At 39.9% G+C, this 27,711-nt stretch overlaps 3 protein-coding genes across 4 annotated transcripts; 2 read left to right on the top strand and 1 right to left on the bottom strand.

The window, feature by feature from the left end:
* Positions 1–244: 244 nt before the first annotated feature.
* On the top strand, positions 245–12,864 carry LOC134301584 (bactericidal permeability-increasing protein-like). 2 transcript variants are annotated; one of them, XM_062986364.1, is made up of 16 exons: positions 245–419; positions 6,679–6,799; positions 7,645–7,759; positions 7,935–8,066; positions 8,146–8,301; positions 8,495–8,558; positions 8,634–8,694; positions 8,815–8,906; positions 10,133–10,309; positions 10,969–11,028; positions 11,304–11,471; positions 11,572–11,639; positions 11,726–11,768; positions 12,386–12,449; positions 12,537–12,613; positions 12,705–12,864. In XM_062986364.1, the coding sequence occupies exons 1-16, from the start codon at positions 342–344 to the stop codon at positions 12,741–12,743; spliced, it is 1,515 nt and encodes a 504-aa protein (XP_062842434.1). In that variant the 5' UTR covers positions 245–341; the 3' UTR covers positions 12,744–12,864. The 2 variants fall into 2 exon arrangements, with proteins under 2 accessions (XP_062842434.1, XP_062842435.1); XM_062986365.1 differs by having other exon boundaries at positions 378–419; positions 6,665–6,799.
* cdk5rap1 (CDK5 regulatory subunit associated protein 1) lies at positions 11,696–18,291 on the bottom strand. Its single transcript, XM_062986363.1, has 14 exons — positions 18,069–18,291; positions 16,910–17,013; positions 16,791–16,825; positions 16,219–16,319; positions 15,573–15,777; positions 14,923–15,043; positions 14,599–14,832; positions 14,411–14,508; positions 14,261–14,316; positions 14,045–14,175; positions 13,512–13,661; positions 13,155–13,295; positions 12,514–13,037; positions 11,696–12,188 (listed from the first exon to the last, which is right to left on the bottom strand). The coding sequence occupies exons 1-13, from the start codon at positions 18,277–18,279 to the stop codon at positions 12,921–12,923; spliced, it is 1,704 nt and encodes a 567-aa protein (XP_062842433.1). The 5' UTR covers positions 18,280–18,291; the 3' UTR covers positions 11,696–12,188; positions 12,514–12,920.
* A 2,069-nt stretch (positions 18,292–20,360) lies between these two features.
* ghrh (growth hormone releasing hormone) lies at positions 20,361–27,451 on the top strand. Its single transcript, XM_062987015.1, has 5 exons — positions 20,361–20,440; positions 22,996–23,100; positions 24,071–24,175; positions 26,782–26,913; positions 27,337–27,451. The coding sequence occupies exons 1-4, from the start codon at positions 20,361–20,363 to the stop codon at positions 26,903–26,905; spliced, it is 414 nt and encodes a 137-aa protein (XP_062843085.1). The 3' UTR covers positions 26,906–26,913; positions 27,337–27,451.
* Positions 27,452–27,711: the final 260 nt, after the last annotated feature.

Below are 27,711 nucleotides of genomic sequence, written 5' to 3'. Positions count from 1 at the left end.
TGTCTCTATCTCTTTCTGCAATATCATGTTCATTTATTGATCTCTGTAATCATTCAGTATGACAAATATTCATTTAGAGATATCAGAAAAGGCCTGGAAAAGGACACAACTGTGAATGATTTATCAATTGTTTGTATTAATCTAGACAATGCATTGTTTATGACTGTATACCAACACCAGGATTCTGGAGATTAACCGAGTCAGACATTACACACAGACTGTGAACAACACAGGAACCAGTTGTCTCAGTTGAATTATTGCATTACATGCTTTAACTGGGTTGGAGTGAAGAAAGCACGAGCTGCCTGATCTGCCTCTTCCTGGTGAATTACATACAGGCCATGAGTTTCACTTCTCCTTCACTCACTGATCCTGCACTGAGAGTGAGACCACACAGCACTTTACTTCAACAATACAAGGTAAATCTGCATGTAAATATTTTACTGTGTTATTAATATCATACATTATAAGTATGTATTATTAATAATGCATTGTGGTTCAATTATGGCTGACAAACCACAACATCAAGGTTGTGAGGCTCTCCTGATGAATTTGGAACTTCTAAATCCTTTCTTAAATTTAGACAAGGTAGCATGTTTTTATTTGCAGATTACATTTCTAGAACATGATTTGTTTTGTATGAGGCACTCAGGTGGCACAGTGGTAAATAACACTAACTCATTAGTGCTGTCCACCGGATATGATTGGCTGTGTCTGAGAGGGAATGACCGAGGCTCTGTGATTGATTGGCCTCCTGTCCGGGGCGTACAAATTATTTCTATAGTGTGTAAATTTGTAGTAAATATGGACATTGGAAGTTGTACATAACAAAAGCGAATATGGTTGAATACTTGTGTTTATCTGCAGCCAACATCTGTGTGTATTTTATAAAGCAACTACTCATACAGTGAAGGTCAAGAGTTTCCAGACATTGTAATTATTTCATTAAACTCTGGGATTTTAATTATTTCTTCAAGTGGTCTTTTTCAGAACGCCTGGAGCTTGTAATTTTGCCTGCAGTGGTTTCTTATCAAGGTCAGAAAAAACCCAAATCTCTAACCTCATTAGGGTAGAACATTTGACTGCATGGTCCAAAAATCAACAAAAAACAGGTCTTCCATTAATTAAAAGCTGTGTCAGATGCTGCTGCACAAGAATTAAGCACCTTTGGCCATAATATGCACCTTTTAGAATGAATAATATGGTTTGCATTTATCTAGTGTTTAGTAGAGGATACTGGTCTATGTTAAGCAGCAGCTATCAGATCAGATATCTGAAAAAAATCCTTCACAGACAATCACATGTCATGGTTTACCAGATTATGCTTGTAATCAGATTAACTGATTCAGTTCATTAAGACCAGGGTTAATTCAATATCAAGCCAATCAGCCTGATAAAATTATCATGTGGTTTCTAAATACACCAGTGTCATGCAAGGCTTTTTTTTCAGCTCTAACTATACTGTATATCAAGACTTCTGTTTAAAAAAAATCAATAATAATGTAAAAATTATTGGATTGTGAGGGGACGAACTTGGGTTGGAGTTCTGGACAATTTTACTATGTGCTAAATTGCCAAAATCCCTTCAGAGTCAGTTATAGTTGTGGTGAAGTAGGTGACTTTTCAAGTGTGCTTCTTCTTCCAATCTCCATTTATTTCAGAACCTTTTTTTGCGTTGACCCGTTGGAGAAGCCATGAACAATAAGAACTCAGATTCCACTTTATTTATGCTAGCCAGCCAAAGCCTTAAACATTTCAGAAATATTAAAACAGAAGTAAATTACATTAAAAGTCATACAGCTGTGTCTAAGTATAGCTAGGTTAGGTTTTAACTTGGTGCCAAGGAAGTTGGATGGTCAGCGGTAATACACGCTAGCACACCAGAGCTGACATCTCAAACTCGTCACTGGTGCGGGCGAGGAGCCAGTAGAACATCATGGGTAAACATTGTCACATGGTACAGAGGATACAATGAGAGTACATACTGTATATGGAATGGAATGTTATGTAGAAAGTATTCAGACATGTGACACTGATCTTATAATTGAGTTTAGCTGAATTAGTTTAAGACAGTAGAAACTATGATTGCCGGTCTGCTTTAATAGCTGGAAATTAGCTGTATCAAATTGTTTTTCTCTTACTAAATACAATAAGCAACAAAACAAAAGGTAACACATGTAAATCTTCCTTCCAGCTTTAGTTTCTCTTTGGGGAAGTTTATAATCAGGTGCATGGCTGCACTTACCAGACCTGTTTACAAGCAGGGAAGTTCAACTATCACAAGAGGAAGTTCCCTTCAGTCAAGAAATTCCCAAAGGTCACATACTGGAATAGAGGATGTAATTCAATGACTTTAAAATGAACAGGCTTATTTAATGTGTGAATAATGTACACATATTTCAGGAGAGTTCATTATTAATTGTTGGATGTGGGGGTACAGCTGCGATCTTACTGCTGCCTATAATATACAGTGCCTTGCAAAAGTATTCAGCCCCCTTGAACTTTTCAACCTTTTGCCACATTTCAGGCTTCAAACATAACGATATGAAATTGTAATTTTTTGTGAAGAATCAACAACAAGCGGGACACAATCGTGAAGTGGAACGAAATTTATTGGATATTTTAAACTTTTTTTAGAAATAAAAAACTGAAAAGTGGGGCGTGCAATATTATTCAGCCCCCTTGCGTTAATACTTTGTAGCGCCACCTTTTGCTGCGATTACAGCTGCAAGTCGCTTGGGGTATGTCTCTATCAGTTTTGCACATCGAGAGACAGAAATTTTTGCCCATTCTTCCTTGCAAAACAGCTCGAGCTCAGTGAGGTTGGATGGAGAGCGTTTGTGAACAGCAGATTTCAGCTCTTTCCACAGATTCTCGATGGGATTCAGGTCTGGACTTTGACTTGGCCATTCTAACACCTGGATACGTTTATTTGTGAACCATTCCATTGTAGATTTTGCTTTATGTTTTGGATCATTGTCTTGTTGGAAGATAAATCTCCGTCCCAGTCTCAGGTCTTTTGCAGACTGCAACAGGTTTTCTTCCAGAATGGTCCTGTATTTGGCTCCATCCATCTTCCCATCAATTTTAACCATCTTCACTGTCCCTGCTGAAGAAAAGCAGGCCCAAACCATGATGCTGCCACCACCATGTTTGACAGTGGGGATGGTGTGTTCAGGGTGATGAGCTGTGTTGCTTTTACGCCAAACATAACGTTTTGCATTGTGGCCAAAAAGTTCGATTTTGGTTTCATCTGACCAGAGCACCTTCTTCCACATGTTTTGTGTGTCTCCCAGGTGACTTTTTATAGATATCTTTGAGAAATGGCTTTCTTCTTGCCACTCTTCCATAAAGGCCAGATTTGTGCAGTGTACGACTGATTGTGTCCTATGGACAGAGTCTCCCACCTCAGCTGTAGATCTCTGCAGTTCATTCAGAGTGATCATGGGCCTCTTGGCTGCATCTCTGATCAGTCTTCTCCTTGTTTGAGCTGAAAGTTTAGAGGGACGGCCGGGTCTTGGTAGATTTGCAGTGGTCTGATACTCCTTCCATTTCAATATGATCGCTTGCACAGTGCTCCTTGAGATGTTTAAAGCTTGGGAAATCTTTTTGTATCCAAATCCGGCTTTAAACTTCTCCACAACAGTATCTCGGACCTGCCTGGTGTGTTCCTTGGTCTTCATGATGCTCTCTGCGCTTTAAACAGAACTCTGAGACTGTCACAGAGCAGGTGCATTTATACGGAGACTTGATTACACACAGGTGGATTCTATTTATCACCATCAGTCATTTAGGTCAACTTTGGATCATTCAGAGATCCTCACTGAACTTCTGGAGTGAGTTTGCTGCACTGAAAGTAAAGGGGCTGAATAATATTGCACGCCCCACTTTTTAGTTTTTTATTTTTAAAAAAAGTTTAAAATATCCAATAAATTTCGTTCTACTTCACGATTGTGTCCCACTTGTTGTTGATTCTTCACAAAAAATTACAATTTCATATCGTTATGTTTGAAGCCTGAAATGTGGCAAAAGGTTGAAAAGTTCAAGGGGGCTGAATACTTTTGCAAGGCACTGTATACAGTAGATTCAAAAAGCATTCAGATCTTGACCTTTTGCACACTTCTTTGTATGGTGGATTTGATAAATGGATATAACTGCCATTTGAACCATGATCACTCATAATAAAGTAAAAAAACTTGAATTTTTTATTCACAAAAGTATTCAGACCATTTGCTATGCCACTCCACAAGAACTGTCTATGGATATCAAATTGTGGCAATGATATAAAACAATATCCAAGGCTGGGATGATTTTTCCCAGGACCATATTGGCCCCAATCATTTCAAATCCAAGAAGCCTGGCACAACCTAGAATCTTAATTGGCTGTGCGGGAGGTAAGAAAGAACACAGCAGTCACACAGCTAATCCAGTTGGACAGACAACCATCTTCTCTGCACTTCATAAATTAGGTCTTTATGGCAGAATAAAAAAAGCATATGACAGCTCAATTGGATTTTGCTAAATGGTAGGTAAAAAAAGACACTGGCAACATGAAAAGATTCTCTGGTCTGATGAAAAGATCATTGTTCTTAAAAGGGGGGGGGGGGGGGGGTGTTGGCATCAAAGGATACAATCCAGCAAAAGAAAATCTACTTTTTTTTTTTGCAGGATCAGAAATAGAAACAAGAATAATAAGCATTACACTTTCCTTTCTTAAAATACTTTCTTGCATTGTATACCAAACGATATCAAAAACTATGACAATACATTGTAATATGTTAATACACCTAAACTAGTAGGTCTGCAACAGTGTAATGTATTAGGATTTCTTTTCATCCAAAATGTGTTAATTATAAACAGATAAATCAGTGTTTACCAGCAGAGCCAAAGGTACACATGGCTGCAGCATATGTTAGCCAAGCATGAGTAAAACTGGCTGTGTGATTAACACCTCTGACACAGCCAGACTCATAAGAAACACTTACATACAGTGTATCACGAAAGTGAGTACACCCCTCACATTTCTGCAAATATTTTATTATATCTTTTCATGGGACAACACTATAGACATGAAACTTGGATATAACTTAGAGTAGTCAGTGTACAGCTTGTATAGCAGTGTAGATTTACTGTCTTCTGAAAATAACTCAACACACAGCCATTAATGTCTAAATAGCTGGCAACATAAGTGAGTACACCCCACAGTGAACATGTCCAAATTGTGCCTAAAGTGTCAATATTTTGTGTGACCACCATTATTATCACTGCCTTAACTCTCCTGGGCATGGAATTCACCAGAGCTGCACAGGTTGCTACTGGAATCCTCTTCCACTCCTCCGTGATGACATCACGGAGCTGGTGGATGTTAGACACCTTAAACTCCTCCACCTTCCACTTGAGGATGCGCCACAGGTGCTCAATTGGGTTTAGTCCATCACCTTTACCTTCAGCTTCCTCAGCAAGGCAGTTGTCATCTTGGAGGTTGTGTTTGGGGTCGTTATCCTGTTGGAAAACTGCCATGAGGCCCAGTTTTCGAAGGGAGGGGATCATGCTCTGTTTCAGAATGTCACAGTACATGTTGGAATTCATGTTCCCTCAATGAACTGCAGCTCCCCAGTGCCAGCAACACTCATGCAGCCCAAGACCATGATGCTACCACCACCATGCTTGACTGTAGGCAAGATACAGTTGTCTTGGTACTTCTCACCAGGGCGCCGCCACACATGCTGGACACCATCTGAGCCAAACAAGTTTATCTTGGTCTCGTCAGACCACAGGGCATTCCAGTAATCCATGTTCTTGGACTGCTTGTCTTCAGCAAACTGTTTGCTGGCTTTCTTGTGCGTCAGCTTCCTTCTGGGATGACGACCATGCAGACCGAGTTGATGCAGTGTGCGGCGTATGGTCTGAGCACTGACAGGCTGACCTCCCACGTCTTCAACCTCTGCAGCAATGCTGGCAGCACTCATGTGTCTATTTTTTAAAGCCAACCTCTGGATATGACGCCGAACACGTGGACTCAACTTCTTTGGTCGACCCTGGCGAAGCCTGTTCCGAGTGGAACCTGTCCTGGAAAACCGCTGTATGACCTTGGCCACCATGCTGTAGCTCAGTTTCAGGGTGTTAGCAATCTTCTTATAGCCCAGGCCATCTTTGTGGAGAGCAACAATTCTATTTCTCACATCCTCAGAGAGTTCTTGGCCATGAGGTGCCATGTTGAATATCCAGTGGCCAGTATGAGAGAATTGTACCCAAAACACCAAATTTAACAGCCCTGCTCCCCATTTACACCTGGGACCTTGACACATGGCACCAGGGAGGGACAACGACACATTTGGGCACAATTTGGACATGTTCACTGTGGGGTGTACTCACTTATGTTGCCAGCTATTTAGACATTAATGGCTGTGTGTTGAGTTATTTTCAGAAGACAGTAAATCTACACTGCTATACAAGCTGTACACTGACTACTCTAAGTTATATCCGAGTTTCATGTCTATAGTGTTGTCCCATGAAAAGATATAATGAAATATTTGCAGAAATGTGAGGGGTGTACTCACTTTCGTGATACACTGTACATAAGTGTGTCAGTGTGCTTTTCAAAATAGCCCCAGAGGTTTATAGTGCAGTAGATTACACGGAGCTGATTTTGACCTGACATCAGTGTGTATGTCCCAGATCAGACTGGATATGGTGACTTTGTGGTGCGTGTTGACCTTGCTGAGCTTGCATTCGCTTGAGGCTTCAGGCACCAACGCTGGAGTTAAAGTGAGAGTGACTGAAAAGGGACTCGAATATGGTGAGTATGACACACTCATAAGAATATGTCTGGATTACGTGGGGTGAGGTCAGGGAGGTTAAGCTTTTTGGCAGTAATGCACAGCACTACCAACATCTTATTTCAAATGTGAAGTATGGTGGGGGAGGCATCACGGTTTAAGATTGCGTTGCTGCCTTAAAAGTACTTAAAGCTGGAAACAATCTGGACTAGGCAATGACTTAAAGGCAAGGTATTGTGCAGATCAATTTCCAGTTAAGGTCAAATGTTTACATATACTTGTAAGGGTCATCTAAGTCATGACAGACTTGGAATTATAAAGATGGATTTATTGGGACACACCTCATTATTCAAAGAAACAAACCCACATTCCTAAATGAGTTCTTTTATATGTTTATTGGGTGGGAAGTCAAAAATATACTGTACAGCCATTTTTGCACAGCCTCAACAAGCTATCACGGCCATGATTGACAGTAAGTACACTGTAGCTGGGTTAAAATCCCATACATTTACCACCCTAACCCTAGATTCTTCTGGTAATTAAGGCCTTATGAATCAAACTTTGTGTCTTCTGCCAGATACCCTCCAAAACCATGTCTGTTGATCTGATCAGCAACAAAATTCCGTCAAGCTTGGAAGCAAGTTGGAACCTGAAGTTGCTTGGAATTCCATGGTCAAGAATCCTTAACATCCCAGTACTGTCATGATATTAATATAAATGTCCCTTACAGGTGTGAGTACTCTTGACCTCAACTGTGGGAGCCATGGCATGACCTAAAGCGAGCTGTTTATGCACAAAAAATAGATGTTCTAGCTGCTAAATTATACAGTTTTTGTAACTGTTCTGTTTGGTAACATGATCACAGGTCGCCAGATTGGCATTGCCGCACTACAGGAGAAACTCAAAAGCATCAAGATCCCAGACCTGAGTGGCACAGAGGAGGTGTCTCCTATTGGAAAAGTCTCATACAGCCTTACAGGGTGAGATGAGTCTCACACCATCATTTCTTAATTCGCACATCTAGCTCTACTTGGGATTTCCAAGAAAATTACTGCTGTGCTTTTGAGTACTTACAACTACAGAGGCTGTGAAATAAATGTGCAAAAAAATAATACAGATAATCGGCATTGTAGCTTGTCATTTTGTTCCTAACAGGATCCAGATCCTAAACCTTGGGTTGCCCAGTTCTGCTGTTGGGTTGGTACCTAACACTGGAGTGAGCTTATCCATCATCGACGCCTATATTAACCTTCACGGCAACTGGCGAGTCAAATATCTGAGAATCATGTAAGCACATGCAGTGCAATTATTCAGTTCTGTGTACCTTAAGATAGAACAAGTACCAACCATGCTTTCAATTCTGTAGAAAGGACAGTGGCTCTTTCGATTTGAACTTGGGTGGACTATCCATTGGTGTGACCATTGGCGTCAAGAGAGATGATACCGGCCGTCCGATGGTCAGCAGTACCGGCTGTACAGCAAGCGTTGGCCATGTCAGCATTAAATTCCATGGGGGTGCCAGGTAATCAGTTAACCTTTTATACCTTGGACACAAATACAACAAATCAACTGAATTGACCATAGATCTTTAAAACATCTTGACCTCCTTGACACCTTCTAATATGACCTACCTTTTGACATGTAGGAAAAAAGACGGCATCACGGTTAAAATAGAGTGACAATAAAACCAAACTTGACTTTATTTTTTTATTCAGCTGGCTGTATAATCTGTTTAAGGAGTACATCGATAAAGCTCTGCGTAGTGCCCTTCAGAAACAGGTACCTTCAGACTATAAGGAAATTAAAATGAATTCTATATGCTGCTTTAGTTTCATTAAACTGTGTCATTTTCAGATCTGTCCTCTGGTGAATGAAGCAGTAGATGAAATGAATCCCCAGCTGAAAACCCTAAACGGTTTGAATCTTTAATCACTAGACAAATTTGATGCACGTACATTGTATAAAACCTTCTACATGACTAATTCCCCAGAAGACTGATCCTCCATCCTCTTTTTCTATCCTCTAAATCCATTAGTTTTAGCTCAAGTTGACAAGTACGCTGAAATTGAGTATTCCATGGTGGAGTCTCCGGTCGTTTCTAATTCCAGCATTGATCTGAGCTTAAAGGTAAGTCAAATACAAGTAGCTGTAACTGTATACTTTCAAATTAAGATTTAACAGCATGACTTACCTCAAGCCAATATCACAGGCTCAGCCATGGTCAATTCTATTGACGGAGCGATTTTGGCCAATTTCTTCTCATGAAAGTTCTGCCAGTTCATTCAGAGGTTTGGGAGTCTTGCCACAAAGGTTCGATGGAGTCTAAAACTTGAGAACTTCCATTTTTTTTATTTTTAGCCAGTGTTCTATCGCATCAACATTAACTTTCTCCTTCAGCATGATTATGCCCCTGAATACAAAGCAAGCTCTATAAAAACATGGTTTGACTAGTTGTTTGCAAAGGAGCTCCAGTTGCCTGTACAGACGTCTGGTTAAAATGAATTAAACTTGGACTTCCAACATTAGTCCCTGACCGCACTGATGCTATTGACTAAATGGGCACAAATTTAACACACACTCCAAAATCTTACTAAAAGGCTTCCCGAAAGAGTGTGTCAATATTTCACTAAAAGACCAGATTCCTTTCCAATTAGGCTTTCTGTCAGAAATTGACCTGATTGCTAGTCCCTGCTGTTGATGCTTAAAACACCCCCATTGCATTATGCTACCACCACCATATTTTAAAGGGATGATGCAGGACAGCTGTAGATAGCATTACGGAGCTGGCTGTTGGAAATCAAGTGTATGTTGGCACATTTGGCCAAAAGTCTTGCCAACTTAGTACCAACTAAATTCACAATCTGAATATTTATTCATTCATTTATTCATGAGGCAGGTCCGGATTTCTAGGAAATGCTGAGTGCAAGGAAGGCATACACTGGACAGGACACTAACCCATCTCAGACATAGCCAATCATGTCTGTGTAGACCCGACTCCCCCCCTCCCCGCCGGCCTCTGGCACTGCTGGATTCAAACTCAGATCTTAGTGGTGGTGGATTGAGAACCGGGTTTGAATGGTGGGCTAGCATAATAGATCCAATCACCATCATCTTGCTACCTGCATATTAAGATGTATAAACTGTTAAGACTAGGCTAAGACTCAGCGTGCATTGTACTAAATTAAATTTCAGTTACTCTCCCACCAAGGGTGTCAATTATACTCATAATACAGCACAGCCCCATGAACCATCCTAGTTTGTCTAATTTTTATAAAGGTGCAACTAAAACATCCTACTAATAACACTAAATTCTTTCAGATATCCCATAAGGCATCATTTTGCTTATTTTGTAGGGAGAATTCTACAACATTGGACAGCACAAGGAACCCCCTTTCTCCCCCACACCGTTCTCCCTGCCCCCTCAGGACAGCAACATGCTGTATATTGGATTATCAGCTTTCACCCCCAACTCGGCTGGATTTGTGTACAACAACGCCGGGGTTCTTAGCCTCTACATAACAGATGACATGGTAAGTTATGTTAATGTTATTCAATATTAAAAATGGATTGTTTATATTCAAATTACTGGAATAGATATTTATTAGGGAAGATACACAATATGGTCAAAATATGTGGACACCCCTTCTAATGATTATTACATGAATATAGTTTTTTCTGCCACATTTATTGCTAACAGGTGTATAAAATTATATAAAGTAAATGATATGCTTTAACATTGTGGCAACAGTTTGGGGAATCAACTTTCTTTATCAGCATGATTATGCCCCTGAATACAATGCAAGCGCTATAAAGACACGGTTTGACCAGTTGAGTGCAAATGAGTTTCACTTGCCTGTACAGAGCCCTAGTCTCGAGATAAATTAAACTTGGACTGCAGGCCACGCCTTCTCTTCCAACATCAGTGCCTGAGCTCACTGACCCTGTTGACTAAATGGGCACAAATTCCCACAGACACACTTTAAAATCTTGTAGAAAGGCTCACCGCAGGAGTGGATGACTAAAGCTACAAAGAAAAGACAGAGCAATTCAATATAAGTGCTGATAGTTTTGGAATTGGATGTCCAACAAGCTTATGGTCAAGTGTCCAAATATATTTGGACATAGTGTATTTGTATCCCTGTATATTTCACATTTAATTGTTTTCAACTGTTAAAATGTCTTCTGCCAGATACCCTCCAGTTCTCCCTTCCGTTTGAACACAAAGACATTTGGAGCTTTCATTCCACAGGTATGAAAATTCACTTTCTCTGCAAATATGTTAAGTTTCTATATTTTTCTCACTTTATAACCCCATCCAGTCATTTCCAATTCCTGATAGTGAACCTGCTGCCACCTGCACAACCTCGTGCTTCATTTTCATCATCCGCATTATTCTGGACAGAGTTGCAGGAATACCCTGGACAGGGCACCAATTCATCACAGGGTTTTGGCCTTTCAACACCTCCCTCTCCAAAAAATCATAGCCTTTAATGTCTACCTCTGGCTGGTCTCTGTCTGTGTCAGATTGCTAAACAGTACCCTGGCCTGATGATGAAACTCCTGGTGAAGACGGTGAAGGAACCAAAAATCGTGTTTGAACCCAACAATGTGACGTTGCAGGCGAGCGGCACAGTCACAGCCTACGCTATCCAGCCCAATGCTACACTGTCGCCTCTCTTCGTCCTCAATGTGGTGAGTCATACAGACACCATGGACTGGAGGGCTTTTTTGAACTAAATGGACTAAATGTATAATAATAATTTTAAATGCATGACATGTCTTCTGCTGTCAGGATGCCAGCGTGAGTGCTAAGATTTACGTCACTGGAGTCAAAGTGGCTGGAACTCTGACCCTTAACGAGTAAGGCTCTGCATAGAAAGTAACACAGGACTAAAAGTAATAAAGCTTGCAGAATGTATAATTAATTGTGTTTATTGTTTGTACAGACTTGACATGACCTTAGGAACAAGCTACGTGGGACCATTCCAGGTATGAGAATAAACCAGCCAGTTTAAAAAATGGCTGCTAAAAAAACTCTGGAGTTCTGACTGAGTTCCTTATTGCTGCTGTGGGTGCAGCATATGCTGGTTGGTGGAGGCGCCTGTATGAGGGGTAGGGGAAGTCACAGAGCAGCATAACGTTCCTCACAGTAAGCAATATGGCTCTCTGGGGGTCTGTGTACTGGAAGGTCAGAAGAGGCTGCAGGCGACTGCACGGGTGTCGGAGGGTCCGTTTGAGAGTCTGCAGCTCTCCTCGGCCAAGACAGGGTTGATGCAGGCACAGACAGAGGAGATACAGCTATAAAAGAAATTGGAAACGACTAGATTGACTAGATCATAATGAATATGATCGAAAAAAGAATCTTCTTTACTGGTCAGGGCGCCAATTTATTGCAGGGCTTTTGAATGCCTGGAAAAAAATAATGCATAATGTAATTTTTAGCAATAACATAGTAATTACATGAAATTAGTGTGGCAAAACATGTCAGATGATGATATTAATAATTGAAAAAGGAATCCTGGTAAATTCTTCCAAATGTTGATACATTTTTGCAGTCATTCAATTTTAATAATCTAATAACACTTGATGTGCGCCTAATTCAACAGGTCAAATCCCTTGACAACGTTTTCAGGATGATTTTAAAAGCTGTTGTGATCCCCAAAGTTAATGGTGAGTACACTGTGATCTGAACGAATCTGATGTATGTTGTGGAAAATCATTATTGATTACTAACCTTTTGATATCTGATCTGGTCAGCTTATCTGGAGCAAGGTTATCCTTTGCCTGCCATTGGAAAAATGAACCTGATCAACACACAGCTTCAAATTCTGAAGGTATGATACTGTGAAACCACCATTCGCAGTAAACTAGGACAGATGCCATCTGGATTCATTTTAAAATCCCCACGTGTTGTTTTTATTCCAGGATTACATGCTGATCGGGACAGACGTTCTGTTTTCATGATGACAGTGTGTGTTTTTATTTAACTACTTTCCAGACATGACCAATAGATTTCAATTCTTTGATCGTCGTACCACTTCAGATATGATTTTACATGAATAAATAAATGATTTCTGTTTTTAAACTTTGCTTAAAGTTCATTAAGCACATAGACCGTATTAGTCCTATGAATCTTACAACTTAAGATACAGCTGCTTGTTCGATAAGATGCTGCTCCGAGGTCCATGTGCGGTGGTTACTCAGCGAGGTTAAGTGGAGGGCATCACCTCGCAGGCTCTGAGAGTTCGCTGAAGTGATCTATAAAAGCAAAACAAGCATCACAGTCAGTGGAACCTTGTGATAGTAAATAACAGCAATGCGTTATATATATAACAGAAGTGGTAGATTTCGACAGAAATGGAAGAGAACATTCACCTTCACCAAAACATAGTCTCCAGCTTTAACAGGGACGGTACTGGGGTCTGAGGGCTCAGATGGTATATCCTTTTTGGGAAAAATCACTTTGACGTTGCCATCATTCCGACCACAAAGCTCCTGAGATGATCGTTTACTCTCCTGGAATATATACAGGAATAAATAATTAAGTACAGGAATCAAAAAGTACAAAAGATGAAAATAAAACAACAAAAAGGATAGAAAATAGGAAAAGAAAAGGGATAAAGGAATGTGCGAAGTGGCAGCAGCTTTCTCCCAATGTGCCATCCTAGTTTCCGACCCCCTGAAATTCAGTATAGTTTAACCTGCACATCACTGACTGACTATGATACTCACTCCTTCCACAAGGACGAGCTGTGTGCTGCCAATAAGCGCTGTATTCAGCTTAGCTGCTTCCTCTCTGAACACCGATATGAGCTCCTCCAGGCGCCTCTGTTTCACTTCAGCAGGAACGTCATCATGGAGACGGTGGTACGCCTGAGTTTTCTAGAAATAAAAAACAACTTCTTAATCAAAGTCGCTACTTACAAAATGTGCAGCGGCATGTAATTGGTAAATGTGATGGTTCATCTGGGTGCTAATTTACACACCTAATCATTGACTCTGACACAATTTATAGCAACACTGTGAGGACCCTTTTCTGTTCAGCACTTCTGTGCCCCAGTGCACAAAGCAAGGTTGGTAAAAACATGGTTTAATGTGTTTAGTATGGAGGAACTACAGAGCTCATGATCAGGTGACCACATACTGCTGGTTATATAGTGTAACTAATAAACCACATCAGTCTGGGATTATCCAACACACTACATGGGTTTCTTTCCTCCAGATCTTTGCCTATATTGAAACAAGTGATGAAACTGTGTTCTCACCTTCCTCATGCTGTAGGCAAACAGGAATCCCATATTGTAGCCCACCTCTCTGATCAGGGACAACGTCTGCTGATGGTCGTCCTCCTTCTCCCCGCAGAAACCAGAAATAAAATCGCTGCTTAGACTGACCCCTAGGAGCAGAAATAAGCCCATTTAGAAAACAGCTGTGGGATTGATTGATTGACTAATTAGCTCACTTGCTGAGTGCTTAATGACCTGGAACTATCTTTCGAACGTTCTCCACCAACTCGAGGTAGGCCTCCCTGGTGTAGCTGTAAAAATGCACAGTAAAACTGGTGTAAAGCAGGTTTCTAGGCACAATATGCTGGTTCTGTGCTGTGGCAAGTGTTCGTACTGTAGCCTCACCCACGTCTCATGGCCTGTAAAACCCGACTGCTGCCACTCTGAGCCGGCAGGTGGATCTGTTTACAGATGTTCCTCCTCTCCTGGATCAATTGTAAGACCTACAAAAATGATTCGCATACGCACTCAAAAGTCAAAAAGGATTGAGCACATGGATTGTTTCCTTTCCTCTTAATGACACATGAACATACCTCATCTGGGAAGTCTTTGGGATGTGGGGAGGTGAAGCGTATCCTCATGTCCGGGTCAATAAGGGAGACTTGATCCAGCAGATCAGCGAAACGTAGGCCCCCCTGCTTGGCACGATACACAGTGCTGAAACCCCGACTGAGGTGTGAAACCCCATTTAAGGTGCCGTGCTGCGTCTCTGAAACATCCCGATAGCTGTTCACGTTCTGTCCTAGCAGAGTGACCTCCTTTACCCCCTGTCCACCACCAGAAATTGACATTATTAGATTTTATTATGATTTTTTGTTTTGTTACTATGAGTAAGATCAGTCTTTGAAGTATGTTACCTGATCAGAAAGCATGCGTACTTCTTCCAGGATGGAGGACATGGGTCTGCTTCTTTCTCTTCCTCGAGTGAAGGGGACAATGCAGTAGCTGCACATGTTGTCACAACCTCGCATGATGGATCTACACCAAACAGAAAAGGACAGTGTCACTCAAACAAGAACAACATAGCATTAATGACATAGGGATGCTGTAGTAAGCAAGAATTCCTAATTCAGCTATCTATCGATTTGGTGTATACACACACCATTGGCTATGTCTGTATGGCCGAAGCCCTGCAATGGATTTTAAAAAATGGATTGACTCCATGTCTGTGGTATTCACGCTTTGCACCCAGTGTTTCCTGATAGAAATGCCAACTTAGCAGCAGGAGCAGCCACAGCAGTGTGTAATGGGAAAAATTCTATCTACCCAATACAAAAGCAATTCTGTTCATAAACATGTGGGTATTTGGGCAATACCCAGTGGGTACTGAGTGTTTGAACCCTGGGTTTTCGTGGTAGCATAACTCAATTATATTAATTCAAAATCAAATCCACCAAACACAGTGTGCAAAAAGTCAAAATATTGTTACAGATACCGAAATGGCCTAACTTGCAAACACACTTGCAAACACACCAATGTGTAAAACTAGCAAAACCCAGCCTCTCACACAAAAGCACTGTGTCCGGTGTGATGGACAGGCATGACATCAGCATAGGTTTCCTCCAATGAAAGCAGCACATTGCTGGCTCTCTGTCCTCCATGAGCGAGAGACAGAAGTCGTGGAAGATCTCTGTAGGCGTCGGGTCCTGCTATAACATCAACAAGCTTCTCTCTATCCAGCAGCTCCGTCTTTAGTCTCTCGGCCATGCAGCCTGCACAGACATCCACCGCAATATTACATCACATGATTATGCCCATATAACTTTTAATATCAACATGACCTGTGAGTGTTGTGAGCTTGAATTCTAGTGCTGTGTTTAGAAATTCAACTCGAGTGAACCATTTAATTGCAAGTACACTGAGAAAATTCTTCTCAGCCAATCATGTAGGTTCATTTTCTGGCTATTAGATAAATCACCTAATCATCTCTGCCTGAGGTTGTAAGGTTTTTCTCTGCTTGTGTGAAATACTAAGCAGTAAACAATGCAAACCGATAAAGCACAATACGCTAGCTCACCACCACAGGGATACAGGTTCAAATCTCTACAAGTGGTATCACCCAGTTAGGTGCCTACACAGACGTAACTGGTTATGTTTAAGGATGGAAAAGGAGGCTGGCATATATTAAAGAAAATGGCTCAGGTTGAAGTTACCAAGTACTCCAATTTTGAGGGGCACGTCTCCCTTTAGCCGCTTTTTCTTGAGGCTGGTGAGTTGTTTGAGTCTGTTCCAAATGGTCTGCTCGGCTTTTTCTCTGTGCAGAAAAAAAAACAGCACCAGTCACATAAGAACAAGCAGATCGTTACATTGTAGAGCTCAAAAGAATGCTAAAAAACCTTTTTAGTCTTTTCCTACAATATCACAAAGGTTTCTAGGAGTGCCATTAATTGTGGCACATGTGGTTTTGTTAAAAAATTAATTATTTATTGATGTTTAAATAATAAATACACTTAATTCAGTTAAAGGTTGGATTTGTTTCATTATTTTAGATTGAAAAGTAATCAAGTGGTGAATTTCTTATAACCCTTTTTACTCATCTTTACTAAGGGTGACAGTAATTTTAAGGGAGATTGTATAACTATTAAATATACAACATTTCATAACAATGATTGAAATATTTAAAAACAATCGTTTCCAAAAAATTGTTCCGTTATTGGATCCCTAAAGACTAAATCACGGGATCGGAAATACACCATAACCACCACAAATACAGACTGTGTCCTACCTTACAGAGCAAGTGACAAGCAGCACGACATCAGCCTGAGAAAGAATTCAGAAAAAGCTAAGAATCAAATTCACATTCAAGTATAATGAGTAAGTATTAAACAGAAGGCCTAAAGTTACCTCAGAGAGCTCAGATGTTCTTAGATAGCCTCCCTTCTGGAGAATCGACCACGCAATTTCTGTGTCGTTCACGTTCATCTGACAGCCGTATGTTTCAAAATACACTAAGGAAAAAGTGCTCACAGAAATTACTTTATCGAATGACGCTTTAATGAGAAATGGTGGAACACCCAAAACCAACAACACTGTACCTACTGTTGAGCATGGTGGTGGTTGCATTTTGCATTTTGAAAAAGATTCTTAAATGACCTTGATTGTTTTAGCAGGACAATGATGCATCCGAAATAGCTATATCAGACTAAAAATGGGCTTTTAAAATGTGTCAGAAGTTTGTTGATGGATATTAAAAGTGACTGACTGAGGTGAAAAGAGCTTGGTTGGGTATTTTCTTACAATTCACAATAAATTTATAAATCTAATTACAGTGGTACCTTGTAACTCAACGCCCCCTAAACTCAAAATCTTTGAAACTCGACGCCCTTCATTGAGAAATTTGTACCCTTAAACTCAACGTTTCCTGTGAACTCAGTGTGTTCATTTTGTCACTTTGTTCAGCGCTCAGGTTGAGCGGTGCAGTAATACGCCATCAAAGCGTGCATATGAGACGAATCTGCATTTGTGTGGAATAACAGTCAGATTCACTCTGAAAGCGTCCATATGTATCTGTGTTTATCTGGACTTTCCTCACTGTTTCACTTTTAAACTTGTGTTACAGCTCGGGGTTCTGAGAAATTGTATGAATCAGCTTTTTATTTCAGTGTTTTTAGATTATATTTGTGTTATTTTCTGTGTATAAGTGTCAAAAACAACCCCATTATTTTACAAGAGCCTAAAATAAATGCAGGTCCACTGAACCATGGAACACAACAGGTTTCCTATACATCCTCATGGGAAAAAATACCTTGAAACTCAACACCTTTTAAACTCAACACCACTCCCAGAACCAATTGACGTTGAGTTTCAAGGTACCACTGTACACCAGTTTTGAGTGATTGGCTCAGTATGAACAGCATGCTACAAACAGCTAGTACACTATTACATGACGTAACACACAGTGCATACTATTACTATTCTGTTAGGTAGTATGTACTACTATTTGGTATGTATACAAGTCTAAAAATCATAGTTTAATTTATTAAGTATAGCAGTGACCACAAACCTTTGCGTAAATTTGCCAGAGTTGGATTTTCTGGCACATATGGCTCGTCATATTGTTCATCATTAGTTGGAAGCCATTTTTCACCAGAAGAAACCTTTATAAAATCCTGAAAACTCGGACCTGATGATAGTTTGTTCTTTAATGCCCTTACTTTAGTCTCTTTAGCAGCATTAACAGTAGTTGAGCAATAATATTTTTGTATTTTGAACATAAAGAGTCTGAGACTGCACACAGGTCTCATTTTGAATAAATAATCTAAACAACTAGAAAACTAAAGCTAAGCTAAACCTGAGTAACACAAGGACAACATTCGAATTCACGCGCATGCTGTCATTGCTATTGAGTTGATCTTTAAGAGTCGATTCTCCGATTCTTTATTCGATTCCACATTGTACACATGTAAAGAATATATGAGATCGGGAAAACATTGTTTTTTATAATATCATAAACACATAGTAACACGTCTCGTACATAGATAGATCGTATTTCATTTAAAGTGTGAATTATAGACATTTCATTTGACAAATAAATTAACTTTGAAGTGATTGAGTCAGAATCTGTTTGGAAAAGAACATTAAGATCAACTCCTCTGGTCAAATACTTGACAGAGTTGGAGTCGACACCACAATTCATGGAATCGAAACCTCTGCTTTATAAGAGTCGTGTTTGTGGTTTTCAAAATAAGAGTTTTTAAGTACTTTCGTTGCCAATCACACAATGTTGGTAAAACGACTTCATAAATAACTACAGTTTAAAAAACATGCAATTTAAATTTAATATGTGTAAGTCATATAGGTTACGCGAATCAATGTTTTTACGCTATTATACTTGTTCAAATACCTGTCATTAAAATGTGTAATACCTAATGACCCTATGTTCAGTCTATAGTGTACTACTTTGTGTACACAAGGGGGCGTATTTTTTACTTACTGTAGTGCACTTGTATAGGTGTCAATGAGTTGTTTGAAATTTAGCCACACACGTTGATTTAACGTGTAAGCCTATAGTTATATAGAATATCTATATTTTACAGAATTTATAACAGTTCTTTGATCATTCACAGTAGTTGAACAAGGCATAACTGCAAAATAAACATGTAACCTATAACTTGCAACATAAACCTGTGCTTCCTAGCAGAAAATGTCAAATATATTCCTAAAATAAAATGTGCACCTTCTAATGTAGATTAGCAGGTCTTAGTGTTCACCAGCATTTGTGATGTTTTAATGAGATGGATGTTGTTTTGTGTTGGTCACCTACCAGCATGTGTTGTGTTTTTAAAGTGTTCACATATGCACAAGCACAGCATTAAAAGAGGGTAATACTAGGCTGGGTGAATGGATGGATGGGTGAGGTTTCTGGGGTTATAGGGAATAATATTAGGTTAGATGAATGGTTGCACTGAAGGACAGATGGAGATGTATCTATCCAAGCAATAGGTGTCCATGGTTGTAGGGGTAAGATGGAGAAACGAATTGATATGGGTGGAGGAATTGAAGTATATATAAATGGATGGCCTGAAAGATGGATGGATGAAATGACAGAGGAATAAAACTGGGTTATTAACAAGTCACCAGTCAAATCTGAAAGAATAGACATATATAGAGTGAAAGACAAAGGGTAAAATAAAACTGTCAGCAATTATGTAGCCACTGTCAGAAGAACAGGTAGGCTTTATGAAACACTCGTCACATGGTGGAGCCGCAGAAGCCTGTTGCTGCTGATTCTCCTCCACTCATACATTCTCTCATCAGCAGCTCTTCTGGAGAAAACTGAGGATGAAACAAGACTGTGATCAGGAGTAACCTGGCTTTGCTTTGTGTGATTTTTTTTTTACACCAAGACTATAGAAGAAAACACTCAACACCTACACTTCAGCATATATCCGGGTGAGCTGATTATGTTTAATCTCATTGATCTCATTCAGTCTGTGCTTTCTTCATTTTAATTGCCTTTTACATGGATGCTTGTTTTATATTGTGTTGTATCAATGTGAGAAGCGATGATTTGGATGATTTGGAGTAAGTTTAGAAAAAGATGTGAAATACCTTTATAACTTTTATTTAAAAGTGTAGAAAATGTTATGCAAATTTCCAGCAAGAATAAAAAGGTGCCAAATGAAAAACTTAAGATCAATAGAAGGATGTTATTTTTAGCAGCTTTTGCAATTTCCACTGCAGTGATCAAAAACAAGCCACAGAGTGTCAGATCAGCGTTTTTTAAATGTAATTTTTAAGCTGGCTTTCTCACTGTCACTGTTCTCACTGTCTTCTGTATTCAGGAGAGTTGAGGATGATGGAAAGAACTGTAGTGTTGGCACTCTGCTGGATGTTAATGCCTTTACCATGCATGCCACTCTATCCATCACTACGGTAAGTCATTAAAAGCATAATTTCAGATTTTATTTATTATAAACAAAACTTTGTTTTTATATATTTTTATATTTAAGTGTACAGATCTGCCTTACCTGATCATATTTGTATATAGATACTTAAAGAGCATTAGATTGCATCTAAATATCTATGCTACCATTTCGAAGCTTGAAGTCTCTCCTTTCTAATTAGTGATTACAGCTTTTCTTAGTTTAAGTTGGGTCATTTTGTAAAATACAGTAAAAACAAAAATTTGTAATTTCTTAATTCTGTGGAACTATTTCTTTTTCTTTTGTACTGAAAGTAAAAAGAAGTGAATTTTAATGTTTTGCCTGACCAACCTGATTGTAATTTGTAAATATAAATAAATTTTGATTGTTGGGACAGGGCCAGAATAAGAGTTTATTGATAATTCCACGTCAATTGGTAATTTGGAGGGTATCATTATTGGGTATCAAATGATTCAAGTATTACAGATTTGTATAATACAATGTTTTCAATTAATTAAGCTTTATATAGTCTTTTAAATATTATTTTATTAATTTCATATTAATTAGCAGCCATTTATCCTGGTACCATCTCTCCTGCAAGTAAATCTTGCACCCAGGCCAAGTCGTACACTTGGCTTCCATTGTTCCGATGTCCAGTTTCAAAGTCTGTGTGCCTACTGTAGGTGTTTTTGAAAGGGGGCAGGTGTTACCATGAGTGCTGTGACTATGCAGCCCTGTACACAGAAGGGTTCTATGCACTGTGTTGTGATGCATTCAGCTCAGTACCAGTATTAAAATGATCTGCAATTAAAGCCACAGTAGCTCTTCTATTGGTCTGTACAAGGCACCGTAACCTTTATGTCCCCTTGGCCACCTGACAACCTGTGAGTGGTTTGTGTCTTGTACCTTCTTAGACCACTGTCGAGGGTCCCCACCCCGACTGCCTGTGAGAATTTGCTATTTCTATAATACTTTAACCCAGTCGTCTGGCCAGAACGATTTGATACCTATAAGGTCCTTATCAAAGTCCTTCAGGTCTTTGACCATCACATGCATAATTGTTATTTAATGATATGTGAGTGAGACATCAACGAGCAACATGGACTGTTAGCAAATTATGTTGCACATTCTTTTGCATGTTAATCCAATAAAACACTTGAACCCCACTCAACAAGCTGGCCAAGGTTTTCACTACAGCAAAACCTACACAAAAAAAAACCAGCACTGTGCTGTACTCCAAATTAGGATGTTCCTGGTCGAAAGGTGCCTAATTACTGCTATGTGACTCATTTCGGATGTCCATATTATTCTGCTCTTACACTTCCATTTCCAGCGTCCTCATACAGTGAGGTGAGAATGAGGTAGCACTGGCAGACAAAGCCTTGTTCCCTCTTACAGGCTGGAGAGAAGCTGCACAACACAAGTGCTGCTAATTAACAACCAGAGTCTCACACGGGTCACATTACGTGCCAGAGGCAATGTTCGGCTTTTGTTGCAGAGACTAGCGTCTGGCAGTTTGATTACTTTATAAAAGCTTTTAAAAAAAATTTTGTGCTTTTCGCTGAAGCGGTGACATGTGACTTGTTGGAAGTCAGAAGAATGAATGTAGTGAGGATGTCGGATGTGCGAATGAAGTTGTTAGCACATAGATTTCCCAAAGGGATCATTACCAAGTTCTAAAATCAAACCCCTATAAGGACATGAACAGTACAGTTAATTTAATTCCTAAGCCCATGGAGCCTGCTTGACTGTAAAGCTTGCTTGACTGTGGCTATTGTCACTTTTTCCATCAAATTTGGATTGATGACAGATCTGCTTGGTGGTTCTTGTAGTACATCTGATTCTCTTGAGACATTTTCTCTCAGCATAAGGTGACAGTTTACGTCAATGATTTCCGGTCAACTTTCCTTCCTCAGGCACAGCCGATTGTACCCGTTTGGATGCCTGACCAGGTTAATAGCTTTATCTGGGATTCAAACTTACAGACCTTGAAATCCTGGTGGAACCTGAATCTGGCACAATCCTTAGGTAGAAGTCATTGTTGAGGTGAATCCTCGTCTTGCTTTCCCTCCCTCAGACATGGGCAGCTGGGTCTGTTGAGAGCCCGGCCAGGCTGGTGGCACTGCTGTGATTCAAATTTGAGACTGCTGTGCCACCCGAACACCTATTTATGAGCTATTTCAAGTGGAAGTAAATGAGTGCATGGATTAGTTAACACAAACAATGTGTCACAGTTACAGGTATGGTTGGTGCAGAGCATCTCCACTGACCCAGGTTCAATCCTCATTGAAATGATCAGTGTGGAGTTTGGTATGCTTGGAGTGCATCATTGTTGGTTTTCAGAAAGTATTCAAACTTCTCAGTTTTTACAAAAATATGCTAAAGGTTGGATTGTCTACACCAAAGGTATACGTGAGTAAGTGTATGAGGCCTTGCAAAGCCATCCACAGCACCCAGTCGTCTTGGGATTTGACCCTCCACTGCGCTGATCTGAATGAAGCAGATCCTCAAGAAGAATGAATGATTTTTTTTTTTATTCGATGTTTTATTGAAACGCTTTTCTAGGTTTGGTCAGAGAGCTACGGCGATTCTCATGAGCTCCTCTGTGGAGAATCCCCTGCAGCCCCCCACAGGCTACAGATCCGCCCGGAGCCAGCAAGTAGAGTTCAGGTTTGTTACTATGACCTACTGTGATTTTTCCCGCTGTTTGTAGGATTTAAAGGTATTCTGCTTTACAAACTGAGTCTAATCCTCTGACGAAAATCAAAGGAATGTAGACATTCATAAAGCTAGAACAGGCTACACAAGTATTATCAAAGGCCTGGGTATTTATTTATTAGGAATAAAATGAATTCATGTTTCACTCTTGCTACGTTCCCTAGGAGTGGAGAGTAAGTGGTTAAGGTACTGGACAAGTATTCACAAGGTTGCTGGTTCAAGCCCTACCACTGCCAAGATGCCACTGTTGGGTCGCTATTACATTTACATTTTTGCTATTCATGAGATGCTTTTACCCAAAGCGACTTTAAGTACTGTTACAGTATACATTGTCTAAGCAATCGAGGGTTAGGGGCCTTGCTCAAGGGCCTAACAGTGGCAACCTGGCACTGGTGAGGTTTAAACCAGCGACCTTTCAATTACTAGTCCAGTACCTTAACCACTAGGCTACATCTGCCCTGGTCTCTTAACTCTTAGTTGCTTAAATTGTATTGAGTCACAACTTTGGATGAAAAGGTCTGCTAAATGCTGTTAATGTGAAAAGATTACAACAAGAGCACAAAAATAGTGGACGTTCTAATACCCCCAACTAAGACTTAAGATTTAAGATCTTAAGTTTAAGTCCAGGATGTGCTCTGCCTGAAGAAGGAAAGGCTTGGTCAGGGATTCACCAGCTATGCCTGTCTTCCTACGTGCCAGTGTTCCCATCCTTGGCCAGCAAGGTGTTTTAGTAAAATGACCTAGCAGACAAAACCACCAAGCTAAGTACAGTTTCGAATATCTCTATACTGTCGTACAAGTCTGATCAGCAGCTACAGGAATAGTTCCTACTGCAAAAGAAGGTTGTCTTTAAAGAAACATGTTTCCTTAAAACCTTTTACTAAAATGTTTTACTATTTATTATTACTATTAACTTTTTTAGGACTGGAAGACATGCTGATGCAGTCTTCACCAACAGCTACAGAAAGGTTCTTGGTCAAATATCTGCTAGGAAGTTCCTACAAACAATCAGGGGTAAAAGACTAAGGTAAAGTACTTATTTTATTTCTTTTTAGCCAATTTCCACAAAGTATTTTGTTACATTTTAGTCCTCTCAGTTGCATAACAGGTACAACTTTGTAAGAAGCTTCTTTTTGCATTTGAAATGCACGTATAAATAGTGAAATACTAAATGATATGTCCAAATAGTAATGACACAAACTGGCCATACAGTAGTGTTCAAAAATATAGCAGTGACTTTAAAAAAGTGAATAAAGCACAAAATCATTATAATAACTTTTATTTCCATAAATGCAAACGCACTGAAAATACTACACTTTCAATTCTAAATCAAAACATTAACTAAATGTAGCCAGTTTGTGTTAATCCTTTACAGAAAGTTAAGAAAAATGAATATTAGGCTGTTCCAAAAAATAGCAGTGCCAGCATTTTTCTTTAAAAACTAAAAAAATTTATCTATAACATGAAAAAATGTTTGAGGTTTTACTTTACTTTAAATTACTGAACTAATATTCAGTGGCATAACAATTGTTTCTGAGATCTGTGTTGCATGGAGTCGACCAACTTCTGGCACCTCTGAACAGGTATTCCAGTCCAGGATGATTAGACTACATTCCACAGTTCTTCTGCAATTTTGGGTTGTGCCTCAAAAAAACGTGTTTCAGACGTCAGCCCACAAGTTCTCTCTGGGATTGAAGTCAGGGGATTGGGCTGGCCACTCTATTACCTTAATCTTGTTTGTCTGTAACCAGGATGTTTTGGGTCATTATCATGTTGAAACACCCATTTTAAGGGCATTTCTTCTTCGACATAGGGCAACATGATCTCCTCAAGTATTCTGATATATTTAAATTGATCCATGATCCCTCGTATGTGATAAATAGGCGTTACACCATGGTATGAAAAACATCCCCGTATCATCATTTTGTACCACCGTGCTTTACTGTCTTCACAGTGTACTGTGGCTTGAATTCAGTGCTCGAGGGTTGTCTGACATACTGTCTACGGTCACTAGACCCAAAAAGAACAATTTTGCTTTCATCAGTCCACAAATGTTGAGCCATTTCTCTTTGGACCAGTCAATGTGTTCCTTGGCAAATTTGAACCCATTCAGGACATGTCTTTTTCTTAACAACGGGACTTTGCAAGGAGTTCTTGCTGGAAAATTGGCTTTACTTAATCATCTTCTGTACTTACTGGTAACTTCAGATGTTCCTTGATCTTTCTGGTGGTGATCATTGGCTGAGCCTTTGCCATTCTGGCTATTCTCTGATCCATTCGAACAGTAGTTCCACGCTTCCTTCTGCGTCTTTCAGGTTTTGGTTGTCACTTTAAGGCATTTTAGCTGAGCAGCCAATAATTTGCTGCACTTCTCTGTATGTTTTTTCCCTCTACAATCAACTTTTTAACCAAAGTTCGCTGTTCATCAGAACAATGTCTGGAACAACCCATTTTACCCAATATTTCAAAAGGAAATGAGCTATGACCAACCTGTGCAACATTTGCCCCCCTCCTACATTAAATAAGGGCCAAAATTGACACCCGTTCTTCTGCAGAATGAATGACTTCACCAATTGAACTCCTCACTGCTATTATTTTGAACAACCCCCTTTCAATCAATGCTTCAATTACTCAGAATGAGTGGGATACATGTCCTAATTGTTGGGTTTGTTTTGTTTTCATTACTCTACTACACTTTCAAGTGAATTTTTTGCTATATAGAAATATCACTTCTACTAAAAACAGTGATTTATCAAGTTAATGGTGTTGGACTGCTCTTTTTTTGAACACTACTGTACTTCCACTAATTTCAAATAATATTTAGTACAATAGCCTGAGGTTTGCACCACTGTCGGTCTACCAAATTTCTTTAAATAGAAGCGAGATCTGGTTAATGAATTTGCTGTGGATGATCTCCAGTGGCCTGCACAGTGCCCTGACCTTTGCCCCAAACATAAACATAAAAAGCAAACCAGGCCTTCTAGTTCAACATCAGTACCTGGCTTCACAAATACTCTTTTTGACAGCGTGAGTGCAGCATAGTCAATTCGTCTTCCACAGCTGGAGACACCGGTCGTGTCCGAGACGGGTATTTTTTGCCTGCCTCACGCTCCCTCCGACCCCTTCTTATTCGCCCTCACATTCGGTTAATTCCCGCATGAGGCCAGTATTTGCAAGCCACGCACTGATCTCCATGCTCCTTCACTTTCTGTACAGGCGCCTTGGTCTACTAACCAGGGTCCTACACAGCGTCGAAGACCCCACCCAATTTCAGTCCGGTCTTTTCCAACACAGCAGACTTTAATGGCCAATGTTGTATGCTGCAGGCTAGGGGTACCCGGTTGATTGTATCCTCCAGGCCACCCAAGAAGGATGGGCCCTGCTGAGTCTGGTTCCTCTCAAGGTTTCTTCCTGTAATTTTCAGGGAGTTTTTCCTTGCCACAGTCGCCCTCGGCTTGCTCAACAGGGGTTTTTGTATCTGTTGGTCCTGGATTTTGTAAAGTTGCTTTGAGACAATGTCTATTGTAAAAAGCACTATATAAACAAAGTTGACTTGACTTGACTGAGGAGTTCAGAATCCCAGCGCTGGTCCCACCTGGGCGTCAGATTCAAATGCTTCTATTGTTTTTTCAGACGCAGGCCAGAATCTGAACAGTATGTAAAACGCCAGGCGGACATATTTGAGGACACTTTCAAACAGGACCTGATGTCTATTGAAAGACAACACAGTTACAGCAAACACCAAAGAGGACTTTAACACACTAGGTAACAGTGTTCAGTTGGAATGTAAGGCTACGTTCACACTACAGGTACAAATACCTTATTTTCATTTGCATTGTACTGGCCAAGGAGAGCTGAGACTATATCCCAGCTGGGTTCGGCTTTAGACTGTGATCTGTTCAGACTCAGGTTTTTATTTCATTGAGCTGCATTATCCTGGACAGGATTGCGACAGGTCTGGTTCCGACAGGAAACATTAGGTGCAAGGGGGAACCAAGACACAGGTACTTCTTTGTAGAAGCCTGGATGGTTGATGGCACCGGTGAGATTCAAACCCGGATCCAATTGTTGGTGGGCTAGCAAAATAAACAGGATTTAAGCACTTAATCTTGCAATGTGAACGTGGCCTAAATGTTATCATCATGAAGACGTTTCACTTATTGTTTTACTCTCTTATTGTTCTTCCAGTCTCCAGTGCAGCAAGCGTGATCGTTGACACTAACGATGAAGAACGTTAAGACTCAACAAAGAAAACAACCCCTATACTGCTAAGTCTATTTAAAGTCACGCAGCATTTGCTTTCAAGAGAAACTGAATAAATCTGAAAACCTATACTGCTTACCTATACTGCTTTTTAATCAGTTGTGTCAAAATACATGTATCCAACCACCTTTATCACCTGGATTTCTGCAGATATTACTCATACAGTGTGGTCTGTTTTTAATTCAAGTGTCTTTAGTGAACAAAAAAACTGAATATCCATTTATGGTCAAAGCTTAAAAAAGACAGACTGCTAGAACCCTTCACGCAGCAATATCAATTCATGTAGCATTCGGTCAGACT

This window comes from Trichomycterus rosablanca, chromosome 24 (genome assembly GCF_030014385.1).
Source record: "Trichomycterus rosablanca isolate fTriRos1 chromosome 24, fTriRos1.hap1, whole genome shotgun sequence".
NCBI lineage: Eukaryota > Metazoa > Chordata > Actinopteri > Siluriformes > Trichomycteridae > Trichomycterus > Trichomycterus rosablanca.
Note: the sequence above shows the minus strand (reverse complement) of the source record. Positions and strands in the feature narration are given on the sequence as shown.